General features: G+C 58.3%; 2 protein-coding genes and 1 long non-coding RNA gene across 3 annotated transcripts in view; 2 read left to right on the top strand and 1 right to left on the bottom strand.

Moving 5' to 3' along the window:
- DTX4 (deltex 4, E3 ubiquitin ligase) overlaps positions 1 to 8157 on the top strand; it is an 8429-nt gene extending 272 nt beyond the window's left edge. The window contains exons 2-9 of the mRNA XM_010568017.1: positions 3358 to 4081; positions 4962 to 5023; positions 5173 to 5334; positions 5471 to 5532; positions 5858 to 6010; positions 6707 to 6868; positions 7246 to 7335; positions 7724 to 8157. Coding sequence (XP_010566319.1) covers positions 3358 to 4081; positions 4962 to 5023; positions 5173 to 5334; positions 5471 to 5532; positions 5858 to 6010; positions 6707 to 6868; positions 7246 to 7335; positions 7724 to 7957 — 1649 coding nt within the window. The 3' untranslated portion in view covers positions 7958 to 8157. The remainder of the gene's footprint in view (positions 1 to 3357; positions 4082 to 4961; positions 5024 to 5172; positions 5335 to 5470; positions 5533 to 5857; positions 6011 to 6706; positions 6869 to 7245; positions 7336 to 7723) is intronic.
- A 1940-nt stretch (positions 8158 to 10097) lies between these two features.
- On the bottom strand, positions 10098 to 13325 carry MPEG1 (macrophage expressed 1). Its single transcript, XM_010568016.1, has one exon. It carries the CDS (start codon positions 13173 to 13175, stop codon positions 11019 to 11021), a length of 2157 nt encoding a protein of 718 aa, XP_010566318.1. The 5' UTR covers positions 13176 to 13325; the 3' UTR covers positions 10098 to 11018.
- The window catches only part of LOC104832053, an 11234-nt gene continuing 2602 nt past the window's right edge, over positions 10643 to 19274 (top strand). The window contains exons 1-2 of the long non-coding RNA XR_774379.1: positions 10643 to 10656; positions 15925 to 15927. This is a non-coding gene — a long non-coding RNA (uncharacterized LOC104832053). The remainder of the gene's footprint in view (positions 10657 to 15924; positions 15928 to 19274) is intronic.

The raw sequence follows: 19274 nt of genomic DNA, 5'->3' as shown, positions 1-19274 counted from the left end.
GCGGTGTCGTGCCCTGCCCGGCCCGGCCGGGCCCTGCGCCGGGCTCCCCGGGCTGCGATTGCGTCGCTCGGCGCCGCGTAGCGCTGCCCGCTCCCCCGCTGCCCGAGGCTCCCCGGCCTGGCACTGCACAGTGCCCTCTGCTCCGGGTCGCCTCGCACCGCGCTGCGCCTTCCAGCGCCGCCCAGCCCTGCCTGGTCTCGCACCGCTTGCGCGCTGCCGTGGGGCGCTGCGTGGTCCCGGTCCCGGTCCCTTGCTGCACCGCGCTGCAGGGGGTTTGCTGCCGGGCCCCGTGCTGCCCTGCCCGGTCGGGTGCTTTCCTGCCTGACGCGACTGATCTGGATTTGCTGTGTTTCCAGGTCCCTTATTGCGTTGCACCGGTTGGTGTAGAGTTGCACCGTGCAGCGCTTTGCTGCCAGGTCCGGTATTGCACAGCGCTGTCTGACCTGGAATTGCATTGCACGGTGTTGCACAATGCTGTGCTGCCGGGTCCCATGCTGCATTGCACTGCCTGATCTGGAGCTGGGTTGTATGTACCGTGCTGCCTTCCCCAGGCCCATATTGCGTTGTGCTGCCTTGCCCCGTGTTACGTCCTGTCACCCGCCCTGCCGTCGTGTTGCTGGCTGTACTGTACTGTGCTGTGCTGCTGGGCGCTGTGCTGCGTTATACTGCCTGATTCTGGATTGCATTGCCTGGTCCCATACTGCATCTAGATTTGCCTTGCACCGCCCTGCTTTGCCTGCCCTGGAATTGCACAGCTCTGCTCCTTGGTGCACGGTCCCATGCTGCTGCCCAGCCCTGCCCACTGCTGCCCAAGCTGAAGCTTCCCTGGGTTGCCTGCTGCCAGCTTGTGTTACGCCATCCCACTTGGTCCCCAGGTGCTTGCCATGTCCCATGCTGGCTGGCCCTGCTCGCACGTTCCTGGTCCCTTATGGGGTTGGGCTGCCTGGCCTCCTCCCTGCTGCACCTCCTGGGCCCTGTTGCATGCTATGGCATTTTCATCCCCTGGCCTGCAGTCCCTTCGTTGTGTGGAGCCCGTCCCCTGCAGACCCTTCCCAGGGCCCTGCCTCACCATGCCCAGCTCCCTGTGTGCTACCTCTGAGTCACCATCAACTCCAAAGGCCCTGTGCTGTACGGTGCTTGGGGGCCAAATCCCTGCTCTGCGTCACAGCAGCCCATAGGGTTGCCCCGGGTTGGGTCACAGGCAGGTGGGGGCATGCTCAGGGAAGGCACAGGCAGGTGGGGAGGTCCCCAGGGTGGTGGCTTGGACAGGTAAAGGGGGTATTCAGGGGTCAGAGGGCAACAAGCAGGCATGGAGGTCACCGGGGTGGTGGTGGTGTGGAGGGATTCCCAAGGTGGTGGGGCACATATGGCCCTGAGGGTTTCTGGAATGTGGGGGACAGTCACCTGTGGGGGAGAGGTTGGCACAGGGGATTTGTGCCCCCCCAACCACCCCCCTGATGGCCATGGGAAGGGGACCAGCTAATGTCCCTTGTCCCTGGGACAGGGGGTGCTGGGTGCAGTGGGGTGCTGGACACCCTCCTTTGTCCTCCTTCCCCCAGCAGCCCTGGGGGCTGGCAGGGACCCTCCCCTGCCCGGGGGTGTGGGGACAAGGGACCTCTGCAGCCGGGCTGGGGGCCAGCCTCGGAGGCCTATTGTCGACTGGGGAGGAGACCTGAAAGGGGGATTGTTCTGTCTCTCCCTGGGTTGCTGGGGATGTTGGTATTTTGGGTCATTAAACAGCTCTGATTTGGGGGGGTCATGACCCTGGCAGGCCCTGAATAGCTATTGTCCCTTTTCTTCCCTTGCTGAATGGGAGGCCGTCTGGCCATGCTGGGCTGGGGGGATGCATGGCATTCCCACACCGCCGCCCGGGGACCGCCAGATGCCGCATGCAACCGATGCTGCTCTCCGCGCCTCACACCGGATTAGGATAAATCACTGCTCCACTCTCCTCTGGCCCTGCTTTGTGCCGCCAGTGCCGGTGGCTTTTCTCCCCTGAGTAACCCTTCACAGGACTGGGACGGGTGGCCTGGCTTGCCTGGGGTGCAGCTGCACCCCATTCTCCATAGCAGGGTGCTTGATGTGCACCCGTCATTAGTGCTAATAAATAGCTTTTCCTTTTTAGCCCACTTTTTCGTGGGAAGTGGTCCTGTGTGGGGACTGACAGTGGCGGCTGCTCCCAGCGGAGAGCTGGGGGTGAAAAAGGACTGAAATTCTTGCAGGCTTTGCAAGACACTTGGTGAAAAGCCGAAGAAGCAGGCTTATTATTTCTTCTCTTTGAGCTTTCTAGTTCCTACTGCTGGCAGTGGGGCTGAGCCATGGGGTTTTGCAGAAGAGCATGGAGGCAGCAGTGCTTGTGAGCTCATCCCACCTATTAACCAGCTCTGGGTGCTAGTAGCATGCTCAGGATGGGACCCCAAGGCTGAGCCCGGCCACGTTCAGTGTGCCCTGCTGTGCTGTGAAACATCCCAAAGAGGAAGGCTTTCTCTTCATTGTAGGAGTCTCCAAAATTTGTGTCTATGCTTTTAATGCATCCTAGTCAACTGGGAGCGGTAGAAAAGGAAACACCTAGCAAAAATAAGGATGCAACCCACAAAGCCTTTGTGCTTTGCGCTCGCATCCCTCTCTTAATGCTCACTGATGGGGGAGCAGGAGATGGGCACGGGGCCCTGCTCAAACTCCTTTGCTCAGTCTCATGGGGATTTTCGCTGTGCCACAGGCTGGGTTCTTGTCGCGGGCTGGTTTGGCAGCTGCAGACAGTGGGATTGGTGTGAGCCCTGCTCCCCCACACATGTGGGTGCCTGCACATGTCACCACTGCGGGGGTCAGTGCTGCCCCTTAAATCTTTTATTCCACCATCCCAGAGCTGAGAGGGAGACAGGGCCGTGGCAGGCACTACAGAAGTCCGGTGCCTACATGCCTGGTTTCATCAGGCTCCCATGGGAGGTCCCTGGGAGCAGGTTGGAGTGGCCAAGCTTGTGGTTCTGTGTTTCCCCATCAGGGCTGAGCGGCTGCACACTGGCGCTGGGAGGGTGGCCACCTCCGTAGACTGATGGGGGTGAAATTTGCCCTTCCCTCACCCCAGTCACGCTGGGGTTGCGCCCCAGTGCTATGCATGTACAGCCCAGGGGCTGCCTGGCCCTTGGGGTGTGCCAGCAGCAGGGCAGCTTGCAGGCAGCAGCCTGTGGAAACCAAGGCACACCAGTCCCCTGGCAGGGCGGGGACAACAGCTGAGCTGGAAAGCCATCCTGTCCCTGTGCCGAACAGCACCGGTGGGGCAGGTTGGGGTGGTTTCGCTCCCTGCCTGCAGGTGGGTGCTGGCGCCAGGGTCTGACGGCATCTCTTGCCTTCCCTCAGGCACTATCCGCCCTGTCCGGCGCAGCTACTACGACCCGTCGTCGGCGCCGGGCAAGGGAGTTGTGTGGGAATGGGAGAACGACAGCGGGTCGTGGACGCCCTATGACATGGACGTGGGCATCACCATCCAGCGCGCCTATGAGAAGCAGCACCCCTGGGTGGACCTGAGTGCCATTGGCTTCTGCTACATCATCGACTTTGCCACCATGGGCCAGATCAACCGGCAGACCCAGCGCAAGCGCCGCGTCCGCCGCCGCCTTGACATGGTCTACCCATTGGTCTCGGGCACCCTGCCCAAGTCACAGTCCTGGCCAGCCAGCCCTGGGGCAGCGGCGGCCCCCCCGGTCCCCGCCTGCGCCTGTCCCCAGTGCCTCCTGGTCATGAGCGTCAAAGCCACCGTGTCAGGCACGGGCCCTGGCACCGCCACCCTGCAGCCCCGCAAAGCCCCCCCTGTGCCACCCGCTGTCCCCAAAGCCCCAGCGCCGGCCTCAGGGGCCAAGATGCCTGACGGTATGGCCACGGTGCGTGGCTCACTGAAGCCACTGGCAGCCCAAGGGGGCCGGCGGCAGGCAGCCAGCACACCCACCTTGAGCTCAGCCAGCTCCGCCGCCAGCCCCCCTGGCACGGGCAGTGGCAAGGCATCCCATCCTGGCCTCGGCACCCTGAACCGCAGCCACCTCCAGCGCCTGGCCATTGCCCAGTCCCGGGTGCTCATTGCCTCTGGGTGAGTCCCGCCGCGTGTGAGTGAGAGGGTAGTTTGGGGGACAACAGGGGCAGCGTGATTTTTTTTTGCCTCCCCAGGGCACAGAGGGGCTGCAGGCCGGTGGGGCTCTTCGCTGCAGGGGTGCTATCACCCCTGAGCCTGGCGGGAGATGGACCTCGGTGGTCCCCAACCTCCTGCAGGTGGAGGGCTCTGCTGGGCCCCTCGCCTTCCCCAAGGGTGCCTGGGGACTGGAGCAGGGATGGGGTGGCTCCTGCATCTCAATGAGGAGGCTGAGGCTGCTCTTTCTCTTGGTGGCAGGGGATGGGTGGGGGACTGCAAAAGGGCCAAAGAAAAGCCATTCAAGACCCATGAGAAGGGGTCCCTCCAGACCCCCACCCTCCAAAGACACTTTTTTTTCGAGGGGGTGGGCATTCAATGAGCCTGTTTCTCCCCTTTGTCTGGCTCTGCCATCAGCCTTCTGTCACAGCCTGGCCCCTTTCCTCTCGTGCTCCATCCTCCCCCTTCCCTCCACTCCTGACCCGCCTGGGAAACTTTCCCATGGAAGAGAGCCCCAAGGGGAGGCGGGGGGGAATAGAGCTGCGGCAGCGCCGTGGCCGTAGGAGAAAAGAGGGGAAAAAAAAAACCACCAAAAAAAACAACAGACTGGCCTGGGGAGCGGTGACAAAAAGGGGCCATGAATGGAGACGCAGGCGGGGTTTCTAAAGAGTGAGAGAAAAGGCAGCAGTGGGGCAGGGGGGAGCACATCACCCTGTTGGGGGATTCTCTATTTCCAGCCAGGGCCCGTGCAGTTGCTCAGGCAACTATTGTCTGGCCCCTGGGGGCTGCAGGGACTTGGGTGCCTGCCGTTAGGCCTGATGTGGTCTCTGCTGGCTCCTCACAGGGTCCCCACTGTCCCCGTGAAGAACCTCACCGGCTCCAGCCCTGTCAACCCAGCACTGGCAGGTGAGGATGGGGCTGCAGTGGAGCAGCCGGTGCCCGCAGGTGCTGGCCTCCCCAGGGGGGAGTCAGCCCCAGTGGGTGTTTTTTGCGGAAATATCTGGGGTTTGGGGTGACGCTGGTTCCTCAGTGCCATTTCAAACCCCCTCGCCCAGGGATCACAGGGATCCTAATGAGTGCAGCCGGGCTGCCCGTCTGCCTGACACGGCCCCCCAAGCTGGTGCTGCACCCCCCGCCTGTCAGCAAAAGTGAGATCCAGTCCATTCCCGGCATCTCCCACACCTGCCGCAAGACCACCAAGAAACAGGCCAAGAAGGGTGAGAGGCACTTTGCCACTTGGCCCCTGTTCCTGTCTCCACTTCCCTACCTGGTTCCCCTGCCCCTCCCACTGCCCCCAGCACTGGTTTTCCCTCATGCTGCCCTCCAGCCCCTCTGACTGTTGCTCCCCCGCAGGTAAAACCCCGGAGGAGGTACTGAAAAAATACCTGCAGAAGGTGCGGCATCCGCCGGATGAGGTGCGAGCAGCGGGGGTCATGCTGGGGTGTCCCTGGGGTGCTTTGCTCTGGGAGGAGCGACTGGGGACGCAGGCGATGCCCCCATGCTGCGCAGGGGTCTCCCACTGCCCCTCATGGCTCTGCCCTGTCCCTGTCCCCCTCCAAAGAGGGGCTGTGTGCTACATGCACGTGTTGGTCAGCCCCTGTGGTGGCCCAGGGTGACGGCATGGCACCAGAGGTGGGTGCTGGTCCCTGGGTAAGAGCAGGGCAGCTCATCAGCCCCACATCCTCAGCAAAGCTCCGGCTGCATCCATCCACCTGATCCCTCTCCTCTCCTTCCGTGCAGGACTGCACCATCTGCATGGAGCGCCTCTCTGCACCCTCTGGCTACAAGGGACCCCAGCCGGCTGTCAAGCCCGACCTGGTGGGGAAGCTGGTGAAATGTGGCCACGTCTTCCACCTCCACTGCCTGGTCGCCATGTACAACAACGGCAACAAGGTGCAAGGCTGCAGCCCCAGGCAATGCCCAAACCCCCAGCTTGGTGACCTGTGCTGAGCTCCACCAGCCCTCAGTGGGATGGTGCTCAAGTCCTGCTGCCCCAGAGGGCTCTGACCTCCCTGCCCTGATGGAGAGTTTAATTTTTATCAGCAGCCAGCATTTTGGGAGCACTAAATCAGAAACCAGGGTTGTGTGGGTATTTTTTCCACCACTGTGCCCTGTTTTATGTCCTTGCTTTCTTTCCCAGAATTAGTGGCAGTGAACTTTGATCCCTCCATGTTTGAGCAGAGCTACCTGGCCCGGGCAGTGCTTTTCCAGCCATAGGTGGGCTTTCCTGAGGTCCCTGCAAATGGCCCTTGTGCTTGACATTCCCAGGAAAATGCGTTTCACATTGCTTGGGGTTTTTTAATATTTACTATCTTTCCCTCTTTGAAAAACAAAACAAAACAGAGGTGGGGAAAGTAGCGAGGACTGTAAAACTGATGAGGAAGAGAAATGCAGACCTCCAGTTTTTGGTTAAAGTTGGGTTGCAGTAGCAAATTCTCCCAGCCCTACCCCCTGCTTCCTGAGTGTTTTTGAAATGACTATTTTCATGATTAAAACAGTGTTCACTGCCACTCAGGGATGAAATGCCCGGGCTGGCTCAGTGCTGGGGGATACTGGTTTCATTATGTTCCCCTCTTTTCCTTCCTTCAGGATGGGAGTCTGCAGTGTCCCACCTGCAAAACCATCTATGGGGTGAAGACAGGGACACAGCCCCCAGGGAAGATGGAGTATCACATCATCCCTCACGCGCTGCCTGGCCACTCTGACTGCAAAACCATCCGCATCATCTACAACATCCCCCCGGGGGTGCAGGTGCGGCCCGGCCCTATGACCAGGGGGGTACATGGGTGGTCCCCTGTGGGGGCTAGTCACCCTTGTCACTGCTGCATCACCCCCATGTCAGGCTACAGCTCATGCCTTGACTTGGCACTCTGGGTTCAACTATGTCTCGGGAGCTGCGTGTCCGTAAGAATGTTGTGGAAAATCTTGGGTACATCTGCATGAAAGTGTTGGCCCCATCTGCTTGGTGGCAGGGGGGTGATGGTGGTGTTTAGGGCCACTGTGCTGGAGCATGGCTGCCCAGCAGCAGGCAGCTCTGCATCCACTGAGGTTGGGGGATTACCTTGTGCCCAGAGCATGCTTCTGAGCTCCAAAAGGGTTTTGTTCCTCTCCCACTCCACGCACTGCAGGGACCGGAGCATCCAAACCCTGGGAAGAGCTTCACTGCCCGCGGCTTCCCCCGGCACTGCTACCTGCCGGACAGCGAGAAGGGCAGAAAGGTGAGGGGCTCACTTGGGCGGCTTGAGTTCGCCAAGGCATGCTCAAGGGCATATCAAGGGGGGAGAGGGAGCGAGCAGCTATTTGGAGCATGGGGAAAAGCAGGCCTTATGCAGGCAAATCTGGGTGGAGGTTTTCCCTGTAGCCCATCCAGCATGCTCTGCAGGAACCCAGCGATGTTCCCATGCACTGGGGGAGCTCTGCAGCCTGGTCCTGCTGTTTTGGTTGGGGTAGGATCCCATGCTGGCATCCCAAGCTCCCTAGAGGGCTTGGCTGTGGGTTGCCCACATTGCCGGGGTGTACCAGGACGATCAGATATGCCCTGAGCAGAAGTGGGTGCTTCCACCCCTGCGTTTGCCTTGCTGCCTGCCCCATCTCTCCCCTCCATAGGTACTGAAGTTGCTGCTGGTAGCCTGGGACCGGCGCTTGATCTTCGCCATCGGGACCTCCAGCACCACAGGTGAGTCAGACACGGTAATTTGGAACGAGATCCACCACAAGACGGAGTTCGGCTCCAACCTCACCGGCCACGGCTACCCTGACATCAACTACCTGGACAATGTCCTGGCTGAGCTTGCGGCCCAGGGCATCACGGAGGAGAGCCTGGCGCAGGAGAAGGACTGAGACTGCGGCAGGGAGGCAAGGGAAGGGGTGCCTGTGCTGCCCCCCGCCAAGGATAAAGCTGCTGGAGAAACCCGCCTGGGGGCTTTGCAGGGGGCACGGGGAGCCCTGTGCTCCCAGTGGCACCCGCCCAGTGGGAGCATCCCCAGGCTGGCCGGGAATGTGGGAGAAGGTCTTTTGGCTGTCCCCGTCACTCCCGCGGGGAGGGAGCCACGGGGCTTCACCCTGGCTTGGCTGTTCCTTCCAGCCGGTGTCCTATCCCTGCTGCCGCCGTGCGGAGAGCTTGTGGCGTGCCAGGCTGCCCTCCCTCCTCATCCATCAGACGGTCCCAGCCTGGCCTGATGCCCCTGACACCCACCTGGAGCTGGGACCCGGCCTGGGGTGGGAGTAGAGGCCATGGGAGTCCCCCTCGCTCCACCTCGTCCCTCAGCCATCTATTTGTTTGTCCTGTCCGGTACCTCCCCACTGGTCTCCTGTGTTCACGGAGGTTGGAGGGGCCCTGGTCTGCCTCTGCCGGCTTCCCAGCCCCGTGCCCCCTTCTCCTCTTGGCTGTGTCTGAGCTGTGCCCTGCAGGGTCCCCTTGCCTGGGCTGCCCCGCCTCCCAGTGGCAAGGAGGGGCCCGTGGGTGGTAGGAAGTGGGTGTGGAGGCCTGGCCTGTTCCCCACCCCCTCTGTAGTGGGTTCCTTGAACTGTTCGTATGGGGGTGTCCCCGCGTTGAATTTTTATATACCTCGTGTTTTGGGGTTTTTTCCTGCATATGTACATACAGGTGGTGGCATTTTGGAAGGTGGCCTGGGGGCTGGGAGAATGCGATGCTGCGGCTGGCCTGGGGGGCTGAGCCTGGTGGTACTGGGTGGGGGGGGGCAGGATGGGGGGCAGCACTGCAGGCGCTGCTCCCCTACTGCGGGGACACCCTGCCCTGAAGGGCATTAGTGCCCCACGGTAGTGCTGTCACCTGTGGGTCCCGAGGCAGGTGTGGGTGGGAACTGCTCCCCTTCCTGCTGGGTCCCAGCACCATCCCCACAGTCCTTGGGGAGGTCTTTGGGGGGGGGGGGGGGGAGACAGCTGGCTGGCAGTGGGTTGGCATGGCAGTTTTGGGCTGGGGCCAGGGGGGGTTGGCATGAGAGGGGAGTGTGGGTGGTGGTGGGGGAGTTGCATGGCATCTTGGGGTCCCCACCAGCCCCCAGGGGACTTCATAGGGCCTCCCAGAACCAGCTGTGACAAGGTGCTGGAGAGATCCCCACAGCTTTGTGGGCTGCCCTGGGGGCACTCTCCCCATTGATGGGGGCTGTTTGCGGCTCATGCCCCTGTCCCGCAATACCCCCAGGGTTGGAGAGTGGAGAGGGGGGCAGCACCCACCACTGCCCAGGCTTCCCCCAGCCCTGCACTGTTGCTCCTTGGGGGTTTGGGGCCTCCTAGCCCGTTTTGTTGCATTCCCCTCCTGGTTTTCCTGGGGGGGGGGGGGGGGGTGTCACCTCACCCTTTGTCCCAGGGGACAGTGGTGTGGGAGGGGGACCCGTCCTGCTGTGCATCGTTCTGCTGTCGTTGCTGTTTTTCCTCTCCCTGGCCTGGTGGATGCATTGCCCCCAGCCAGTCACCCCGCAGCGGGGAGGTGGGGGGGGGGGGGGTCAATAAAGCAGATGGCAGGGGATGCTCGCTGTCCCTGCACGGCCTGGCCTCTCTGTTGTCTTCTGTCCGTCGTCTGTGTGACCAGGCAAGTGAGGGTGCACTGTGGGGAGGGCCAGGCATCCCTCATCCCCCTGATGCCCCTTTGCAGCAGTCTGTCCCCAGCTATCCTTAGCATGGGATGTTATTTTCTACCTCAAGGGAGAAAACCTCTTTCCCCAGGAAAACCCCTTTTTTTTGGGTGGCTCTGCAGCCACGGGAGCTGCAGCAGTGTGATTTCTCCTCCACCGGAGCCGTGGGCTTCCCCCACTGCAGAAAAGCCCTGGCTGGAGCTATGCAAAACCCTCCTGTAATTTGGGGGAGGAAAGGGGAGGGGGTCCCCCACCCTCCCTGGGTGCCGGCCTGACGGCTCTTAATGTGACACTCTTTTCACAACGTGAGGTGTTTTTTTTTCTTTTTTAATGCTGTGTTGCCTACGCAATTAGTTGCTGGCTGAAATAAAACTGATCCGTGCCTCTGCATGCGTGTGTATATCTATCTGGATAGATATACATGGAGGCAGGGGTTGCCCTCTAGCTGCAGTGAGCAGAAATTGGTGGCTAACCCCACGCACGTCTCCACGGGGCTCCTCGACTCCCTCTTTTCCCGCGAGGTGAAGCATTGCTAATGCCGTCTGTGCTGGCCCTGCGTGCCTGCAGTAGCTGGGGGTCTCTCTGGGCTTGGAGGGCTGGGGGTCTTTTCCCAGGAGTCAGGCACCAGCATGCATCCTTACCCAATGTTTTTAGAAGTAGCAAGTCCCTGCCGTGGAGGCCTTGAGTCCTGCTGGTGTTCTTGTGTGTCAGGGGAGAGTAGAGGGGTTGCACAGCTTCCCCTGGCTTTCTAGGGCCAACCTGGAGGGGGAAGAAGATGGCTCTGCTCAGGGTTTCCTTCTCCTTGGGCAGCCCGGTGTTCCCAGTGGCTTGTTGAAGGGCCCTGCCTCCCCTTTTTTGGTTTTGGAGCGGGGGGGGACGGCTGGGGCATGGCTTGCAGTGGAGGGGAAGCTCGCTTATCTCTGAAGGGGCAGAGCCCCAGGACTGGTTGGAGCGGGGAGATGCAGCCGTTTGAGGTGCAGGGGCTGGCAGAGGGATATGGTGGTGGGTCGTGATGATGAGTTAACCCTGGGAGTTGGCCTTTGAGGTCAGCTGGGGAGGGATGTCTGAAGGGCCACGGAGCCCCCAGGTGCTCGAGGCTGGAGCTTGGGGATCTGGTGGAGGGCGAGAGCATGTGTCATCCTATGGAGAGGTGAGCCTGGGGCCTCCGTGGGGACAGGGACCTTGGCTCCAGGGGGTGAGGGGCAGGGGGTGCTGCGCAGCTTTGTCCCTGGAAAGGGGGGTGGGCAGGGGGCTTTGCCTGGGTTTGGGGTACAAGACCTCACCTGGCAACTGGGGAGGGGGGATGCTTATGCCATCAGCCCCTCCGGCCCTTGCTGGTACCCATTGCCCACGCTCAGCACAGTGCTGTCCTCGGAGCTTGCAGTGGCCAGGCTGTCCCCCATCGCATGGTACCCCCTCACTTTGTACCTCCGGCGGCTGTAGCAGACCGTCGCCAGGATGGTGGCCAGCCCTGCCAGGACTGCTGCAGTGACACCAGCCGCCTCGCCCCCCGTCAGCCTCCGGCCCCTCACCATCTCCGCCGCATGCTGGATCTCTTCTGGCCGGGCCAGCCGCCACACTTGGCTCTGCCCATCCTTGACCCAGGTGCTGTCCCCATTACCGCTGCTCACCAGCACAGTGTCAATGGCTGGCAGGTTGGTGGGAGGTCGGGTGAAGGGTGGCAGGCGGGCGGGTGGCAGCGAGCCCCCTGTGAAGATGCCAGCCTGGACGCAGTACTCCACCTGGCAGCTATCGCTGATGAGCGCCAAGTGCTGGCTGAAGCCTGGGGGGCAGCTCTTGGCATGGGGGTCCTCGGTGGTGCCCTGGTGCTGCCCTGCCAAGGGGTTCCCTGCCTGGCAGCTGAAGAAGCCCCCAAAGGGCACTGCATACTGGCCACCCCCCTCATAATCCTGGCTCACGCACACCCTGAGCTCGTCGAAGAGCTTCAGTGGGAAGTACCCCGAGGGGCAGGACTGGGCACCGGTGATGGAGTTGGTACTGTGGGCACTGAACAGCCCCCCAAAGAGGTATCCTGAGTTTGGGGCCACCGGCCTGCTCATGGCGCACCAGTAGGCGCTGAATTGCACCCGGGAGAGCCAGAAGACATCCCGGCACTTGCGGTGGCAGAAGATGCCCATGATGCACTTGTCATGGCATTCCAGATGGCTGTGGCCTTCCTCCCGCTCCTGCATGCCCAGCAGTACCGGAGTGTAGGTGGTGGGGCAGGAGAAAGCCCCAGTGAGGGGGTTCTTCTGCTCCAATGCCCGGCACAGGGTGCTGGTGTCAGGGCCAGCCAGTCCAGCACACTCCTGGAAGACTCCCCCAAAGGTGAAGTTGGTCATGACACCCTCACAGGAGCCATCATCAGCATTGGCATAGAAGTTGAAGTTGGGCGAGGTGGCATCAGTGCAGCCTGGGTAGGTGTTGAAGGCGTAGTAGCGGTGGATAGCCATCTCCACTCGCCTGGCCAACTTCTTCACTGTGGGCGTGGGCAGCTCTGGCAGGGTGCTGGGGTTAATGAAGAAGTACAGGGGCAGCCCTGAGCGGTCGAGAGCCACCAGCTGGTTTCTGATCCCCTCCTGCCAGGTCTTGAGGGTGATGCCTGGGTAAAAGGGGGTCCCACCGATGCTCTCTACCCTGGAGTTGGTGCGGTTCTCCAGATACTGCTTGGTGAAGCCAGAGGTGACGTCCAGGGACTCCTCATTTTTCACACTGATGATGCTGTGGAAGGCCACACCGGCAGAGGCAGTGACAGCACTCCGTGTGGCCCAGCTGTCCTTCAGGAAGGTTGCCTTGATCTGATCCTCCTGCACCAAGCTGGCTCCGGCATCCACAGAGGTGATTGTGTGGGTGCCATAGTTAAGCACCAGGACCTCGGCCAGAAAATCAGCCATCCGCGTCTGGTTGTTCTCCAGGTGGCTGGCGATGGTCAGCAGCTGCTTCTTGAAGCCCTTGTCCAGGACTGCCTCTGGGTCTATCTTGGCAGTGTAAACCAGGTTCCTGACTTGCACTCGTGTGGTGACAGCATGGTCCTTCACTTGGTGGGTCTTGGTCCGGTGGAAGTCGTAGGAGAACTTGCCGTTGATGGAGGAGAAGAGGGACAGCTCCAGGTTGATGGAGGCAGAGGTGATGCTTTGGTAATCTTTCCAGGACTCGATGATCTCGGAGTTGATGTCCAGGTTGCTCTGCTTGCGAGGGATGGTGAAGATCTCATCTGGGATGATATAAGATCCGTCTTCTGTGGTCTTGCACAGCGAGTAGCCCAGGTTGATGACTCTGCCCATATCCAAATTCCTGAGGTTATCCCAGCCCCCCCCTGGCAGGACTTCCAGACTTGGGAGCTTCAGGGCCTTCTTGCACTCTGGAAACCCAGCAGAGGAGGACAGCTCCTGGGACTGCTCAGCCCCTCTCACCCAAGCCACCGACACGCAGACGAGCAGGACCCCCCACAGCACCCAGCCCATGGCTGAACCGGTGCAGCACCCTCACCAGACGTCTGAGCAGTGAGGCGGGAGCTGGGGAAATGAGCTGGCTGGGGGTGCAGCTGCTGGGTGCTTCTTCCTTTGGGGGGGGTTGAATTAACAAAAGGGAAAGGAGAAGTGAGAACTTGACAATGTGAGAAATGACTGAGTGGAGCTGAGACAAGTGGGTGGGGAGCAGACAGTTGCCTGGAGCCCATTGCCTCCCTGTTGTGAAAGGTCCCTCTCCCCATGAAAGCTGCATTGCTGAGGATGGGGCAGGGAGAAATATCACCTTCAGCTCTTCACTGTGCCCAGGGAATTTCACTATGTGAATCTGTCTTGGTCGGTGCTTGGGTGACTCCTCTAGATGAATCCCCCCGTGTGACCCTAGCTTGTTTGTGCCATGCAAGGGACTTGTCCCTGGCCCCATGGCCTTGGGGTCCCACTCACATGATGGGGTGAGATCTGGTCCTGGTCACTTGGACTTTGCTGCTGACTGCAAGGCTTTCCTTTGTGGCAGAGGCAAGGAGAGGAAGCGGGGAGGTGGTGCAGTGTGGTTTCAGTGTCAGGGGGAGTGCAATGCTTGTCTCCCTTCTCTCTTGGGGAAGATGCTGCCCGAGACCCTGGGGCAGGCACTGGTGGGTTTGGAGGTGTCCTGATTTTGGCTGGGATAGAGTTAATTTTCTTTCTAGTAGCTGGTATAGTGTTATGTTTTGGATTTAGTATGAGAAGAATGTTGATAACACACTGATGTTTTTTGAACTTCTCATGCCCATCCACCAAGAAGGCTGGAGAGGCACAAGAAGTTGGGAGGGGACACAGCCAGGACAGCTGACCTAAACTGGCCAAAGGGATATTCCATTCCATGTGACATCATGCCTAGTATATAACCTGGGGGGCATTGGCCTGGGGGGGGCATCGCTGCTTGGGAACTAACTGGGCATCTGTGGGCGAGTGGTGAGCAATTGCATTGTGCATCACTTGTTTTGTACATTCCAATTCCTTTAATATTATTATTGTCATTTTATTACTGTATTATTATCATTCTTATTTTCTTCCTTTCTGTCCTATTAAACTGTTCTTAACTCAGCCCATGAGTTTTACTTTTTTTTTTCCTGATTCTCTCCCCCATCCCCCTGGGTGGGGGAGGAAGTGAGTGAGCAGCTATGTGGTGCTTAGTTGCTGTCTGGGGTTAAACTATGACAGGAGAGTCCCCCCATGGGATCCAGTCCATGACACAGGTGTGTCCCCCATACCAACACGTATCTACATTAGGGCCCTCTGCAGCCTCCTCTATCCCATCCCTGTCCTTCCCCCAGGGTCTGCAATAAGCCCAGCTGGGAAAAGCATCTCCTGCTCAGGACTGCTGAGCTGCAGGAAGCTGGTCCCAGTGGTACTGAGCTGGCTCTGCCCAGGGATGCTGGCATGTGGCTGGGCCCTGGTTTCAGTGGCACAGGGCAGCTGCTGTGTGTTTTGGGGAACAAACAGTTAAAGCAGGTTCTGCTGTGAATGCTGTGAAAGCTGTGACAGGCTCACTTCCCCTATTTTTGCTGGTTAGTTCCTCTTCCCAGGACGGTTCTGGCACAAACAAGGCAGAAGTGAGAGCTGTGATGGAGCAGTGGGACCATAGATGCATGTGTGCTTTTGCCAGAATAATGCCGGGCAGGGATGACAGGAACACCATGGAGGATGGCCTTGCTGGCCCCCGTGTGGGGCTTGGTTCCCAGAGTATCTGGAAAACCCTGGTGCAGGGAAGTCCTTGCTGGAGGCTCCCACACCAATCTGGAGCCATCTGTATTTCAGAGCAGGCTGTGAGGTTGCCTCACCTAAAATCTAGCCATGGGTTTCACCGCCACCCAACTTCAAAGCCTAAACAGTGGCCCTTGGCAGAGAGCTGTGGCCAGTGATGGCTGTGGCCCCTGGGATCAGAGGAGGGAGAGAAGCCCCATGGGGCAGACAGGAGCTGCCTTGTCTCTCCACCATGCAGGAGCAGCTCCCAAACGGAAACCAGGGCTTCTATGTGCTGTGTCTGCTGCTGTGAACCATCATGTCCCATGGTGACTAAGATGTGGCAGAGCAAGGCAAAACCCGTCCGCCACTCCCAGCTGGGGGATTAAAAAAATAAATTTCTTTCCTGACCGCCGCGGGGAAGGAGCAAATGCTGAAGCGGGAGAGCAAGCCAGGCTCACCAGTTGGTGGGCACTGGGAGGGGAGGCAGAGCCCTGGGCAGGGCTGCTGTGGCTATCCAGAGGGTGAGGAAGGGGAAGCAAGGGAGGATGGCCACCAGTGGAGCTGCAGGTGCTGCAGCGGGAGGGAGAAACATGGTTTGGACCTCCCCCCGAAAACAGCAGAGCGATTAAATGCTTGGGGCCAGAGTGAGGGGTGGGACATGCTGCTCACTGCAAGCCACAGCACTGATGTAACCCAAATTGGCAGAGGACTGGGGTGGATGGAGGCAATGGAAGACCTTTTTGGTGCCATTTCTGGGCTGCTGGGTGCCAGATCTGACTTCTGGCCCCATTGCTGGGTCTGGCGGGGACCCTTGGCCACCTGGGTCCCAGCCCTGAGGACACGGTGCCCGGGCATGCCAGGCTCGTGCATCATCATCATCATGCCGGGGCTTCCTGTGGGCTGGGATTCCCTGCAGTGGTGTGTCGTGTAGCCTTGTCCTGCCACTCATTCCCGGCACTGGGAAGCTGAGAATAAATTAGGCTGGGAAGGCAGCGCAGTTCAGTGCTCTGGCTGGAAAAAGCGGGTGGCCCTAGAAAAATGCCCAAGGGCTGCTAATAAACATACTGGTTTGCAGCAAAGTTCCTGGTGGGAGGAATTTGAGATTGTTATTCAGTGAACGGAAAACCCACAGATTGTAACCACTGAGCAATATGAGCCCAAGTGCTTGCGGGGATCACCCAAGACTGATGTTAAACTGGAAAAGCATGAGGTATCCTACAGCCATCAGGGCTTGTGTCAGCTGGTGGCTGATTGCTGGCTTGGATTGCTGCTCAGCACCAAAGCACAGAAACTGCTTAGGACTGATGAAAAACTGTGTATATATTATGTCAATAAGTACATAGACAGAGAGAGAGAGTCTATATACACACACCCACACATACAGATATTTAAGCTTTTCTTAGCTGTGCAGAAACCTGAAAGGGGAGGGGATGCTTTTACAAGCAACAGCCCTTTTGTCCTCATTGATGTTTTATTTTTAGGCAAAGCTTGGAGAATCTTGTCACAATGAGAAGTGGAGAAATGTGAGTTCAAAAGCTATCAAAATAAACCACGTGTGGTGTTTCAGTTTTGTTCCCTTTTTCGGCTGCAACTATTAGCAGTTGGTAGAGGAGGCAGCCCGATTTGTGGATTTCCATGGAGAAAGCAGGACTGAGCAATTCTGTGAGCTCTGTGCCTGGCACATGTGCTGGTAAATGAAGGAGACAAAGTGGAAGCTCGGGCCATGCAGATGCAGGTATGACTTCAGTGGTTGTAAGCATGGTCCTGGCTGCTTGTTGTAATTAACATCTCTGCATTAAGACAGTGATTCGATCCAGTGTCAAGACCTGCCTCCTAGAGAGACCCAAACTCAAAGCACCTTCAGGCAGAAGGACCCTTTCTCCTGTAAGTCAGCCACAACCTGTTTTTCTACAAGTGATCTCCTGAAATTTTTAGGGCTCCGTAGACCATCTTGACAGGGTCAGGTCATTCCCCAGCAGACAGCTGCAAAAGCAGCAAGGAGCCCAGGAGTCCCCTGGGGACAGCTTCACTGCGTCACTGAGACTGGTGATGGCCACCACACACTCAGGGATGGCAAGGCCAGACAGGAGGAGTAAGCACGTCTTGCCTGACCTCTATGCACCCAAAGCCAACTATGGCTATTTCTGTTCCCTGCCCCACCTGATGGAGATCAGAGCTTTAAGTTGCTTTTAAATTAACATAATTTAAACCCACTGTTTTTTTTCTTTTTCTGTCCCATGTTGCTTGTGCAACCTCTGGCATCAGAGGTGTAGAAAACAGTCTTTAAATGCTTACAGACCATCTTCTTCCTGGGTAGAGTAAAACTAAATTTTTTAGCCATACTCTTACAGCACCAAAGGAAGTGGTAGTAATTAGGGGCATGCTAATTATCCCCTTTGTGAGGCCATTTCCCAGGGAGTCTAATTGCAGGTGAGTGCCACCATTTAATAGGCTTTATAACAATCCCATTCCACAGTGACCTTTGTGTGCCACCTCTGGGATGGGGTGACGTGGCTGCTAGAGGCACTTGTGGCAGGTGAGAAGCACAGATACTTCCAGCATGTTCTTTTGGAGAGTATTTCTTGAAAAGGTATTGACTGTGACAGTTCCTACAGCTTTGCTTACTTGGCTTTACAGGGGCTTTCCCAGCTTTAGAGGAGAATGAAAGAGAAACCAGGCAGGAATCCCTGGGTGATTCTGCCATCCACAAGGCCAGGCTTGCTCAGTGCCTGAACCCTGTTATTATGGATGTGTAATCAATGTTGGATAATTCTGCCCAGGGCATTTCACTTTTCTTCACGTTGATGAAAAACTATATTTTTCTCAGTGGTCACCAGCATTATTTCTGGTTGCATATAAGATAAGCTTTTTCTCTCTGAGTGTTTTTTGAGCACAGGGAAGTAGCTCTAAAGCTATGAAGATCTCAGGAAGGATAGCATCAAATTGTGTTTCCCTGTATAATAGTCATCTAGCTCCAGAGTGGGTGGAATGGCACCATTTTCTGTAAGCTTGCTTACTTTATTGAAAGGGGAGCATTAAATGAGTTTATTCTTTGTAAACTGACTTTTAGACTTACTTTAAAGTTGTTGGGGCCTGGAGGGCAGTAATAGGCTCTAATTTCCCTGAGCAGCCTCACCTGGCCCCACACCCATGGCCACAGGAGTCCCAGCTGTGCTCAGCCCTCTGTCCTCTGAGCTATGTTGTAGCTGGGCTGCTCCGCAGCCCTGTCTCCTGGATGGATGCCTTGGACCTGTGTTGTAGGCAGCTCCTCTCCCAGATGGACTCCTTGGATGTATGTTGTATCTTACCCCCAGCCCCATGCTCCTGATGGATGCTGCACTTGGTTCATAGCTTGCTGTGGCTGGGGCTGTTGATGGGCCCAGTTACCAGCCCCAGCTCATGCCCCATGGGACTGCACCGTACCAGTGAGGGTGCTGCCTGTGCTGGGGTGCCTCCTGGCTATCCCCATCCTTTGGGGAGTAGCTGGTCTTTGCTGTTCCCTGACAGAAGCCACCAAACCAGTCTGTATTTTCTTTTGTATCTAGGTTAATGATGATACATTAGCAACAGAGCTGGAGCTGAGCCTCAGTATGCCTGGAGAGCCTGAGTGAGATCTCTGTGACCCCGGATGGAGGAGCCCCTGGCAGGGGCACCGTGTCCTGCCCAAGCTCAAATGTTGCACTTGGGGAAAATCAAATGTTGCAATGGGCACAGACTGAAATGTGAGACACTGTCTGAACGTCAGGAAACCCTTTTCCACTGTGAGGGTGACTGAGTACTAACACAGGCTGCCCAGGGAGCTTGCGGAGCCTCCCTCCTTGGAGGTATTCAAAAGATACCTGGATGTGGTCCTGGGCTCCAGGTGGCCTGGCTTGAGCAGGGAGGGCTAGACCAGGTTGTTCCTTGCCTATCCTAGCCAGTCTGTGATGCTGGGACTGGGATCCCTGACATGCTCACAGGGATGGGAAGCTGTCAGTGCACGGCAGCGGGATGCCCAAAGCCCTGGGGCCCCTGCTCTGGGTGGCTGCACTGCCAGGCTGGTATCCACATCAGGAGTGAGTGCTGGTGTGATGCAGGGCTGTGATGTCACTGAAGTGTCCCTACCTGCAGGGCTGTGACCTCACAGCATGGTCATTATAAAAACACATACCACCATCCCACACCTCCCTGTGTGGCTGTGTCAGACTGCATGATGAGCAATGGCAGCTTTCTCCTCAGCATGCAGCTCCTGGCTGCTGGGGACATTCTGCTCGCCACGGGCTGTCACCAACAGGTATGGGGCTGCTTGGGGTGGAGACTGACTGCAGGTGCATCAGTGTGCTATGCTCCTCTGTCTGCAGCTCAGGCACACCCCCCCCCCCCCCCCCCCAT

This window comes from Haliaeetus leucocephalus, unplaced genomic scaffold (genome assembly GCF_000737465.1).
Source record: "Haliaeetus leucocephalus isolate CR32 unplaced genomic scaffold, Haliaeetus_leucocephalus-4.0 Scaffold236, whole genome shotgun sequence".
Taxonomy (NCBI): Eukaryota; Metazoa; Chordata; class Aves; order Accipitriformes; family Accipitridae; genus Haliaeetus; species Haliaeetus leucocephalus.
The sequence above is the reverse complement of the archived record's forward strand: the minus strand, read 5'-3'. Positions and strand labels throughout refer to the sequence as shown.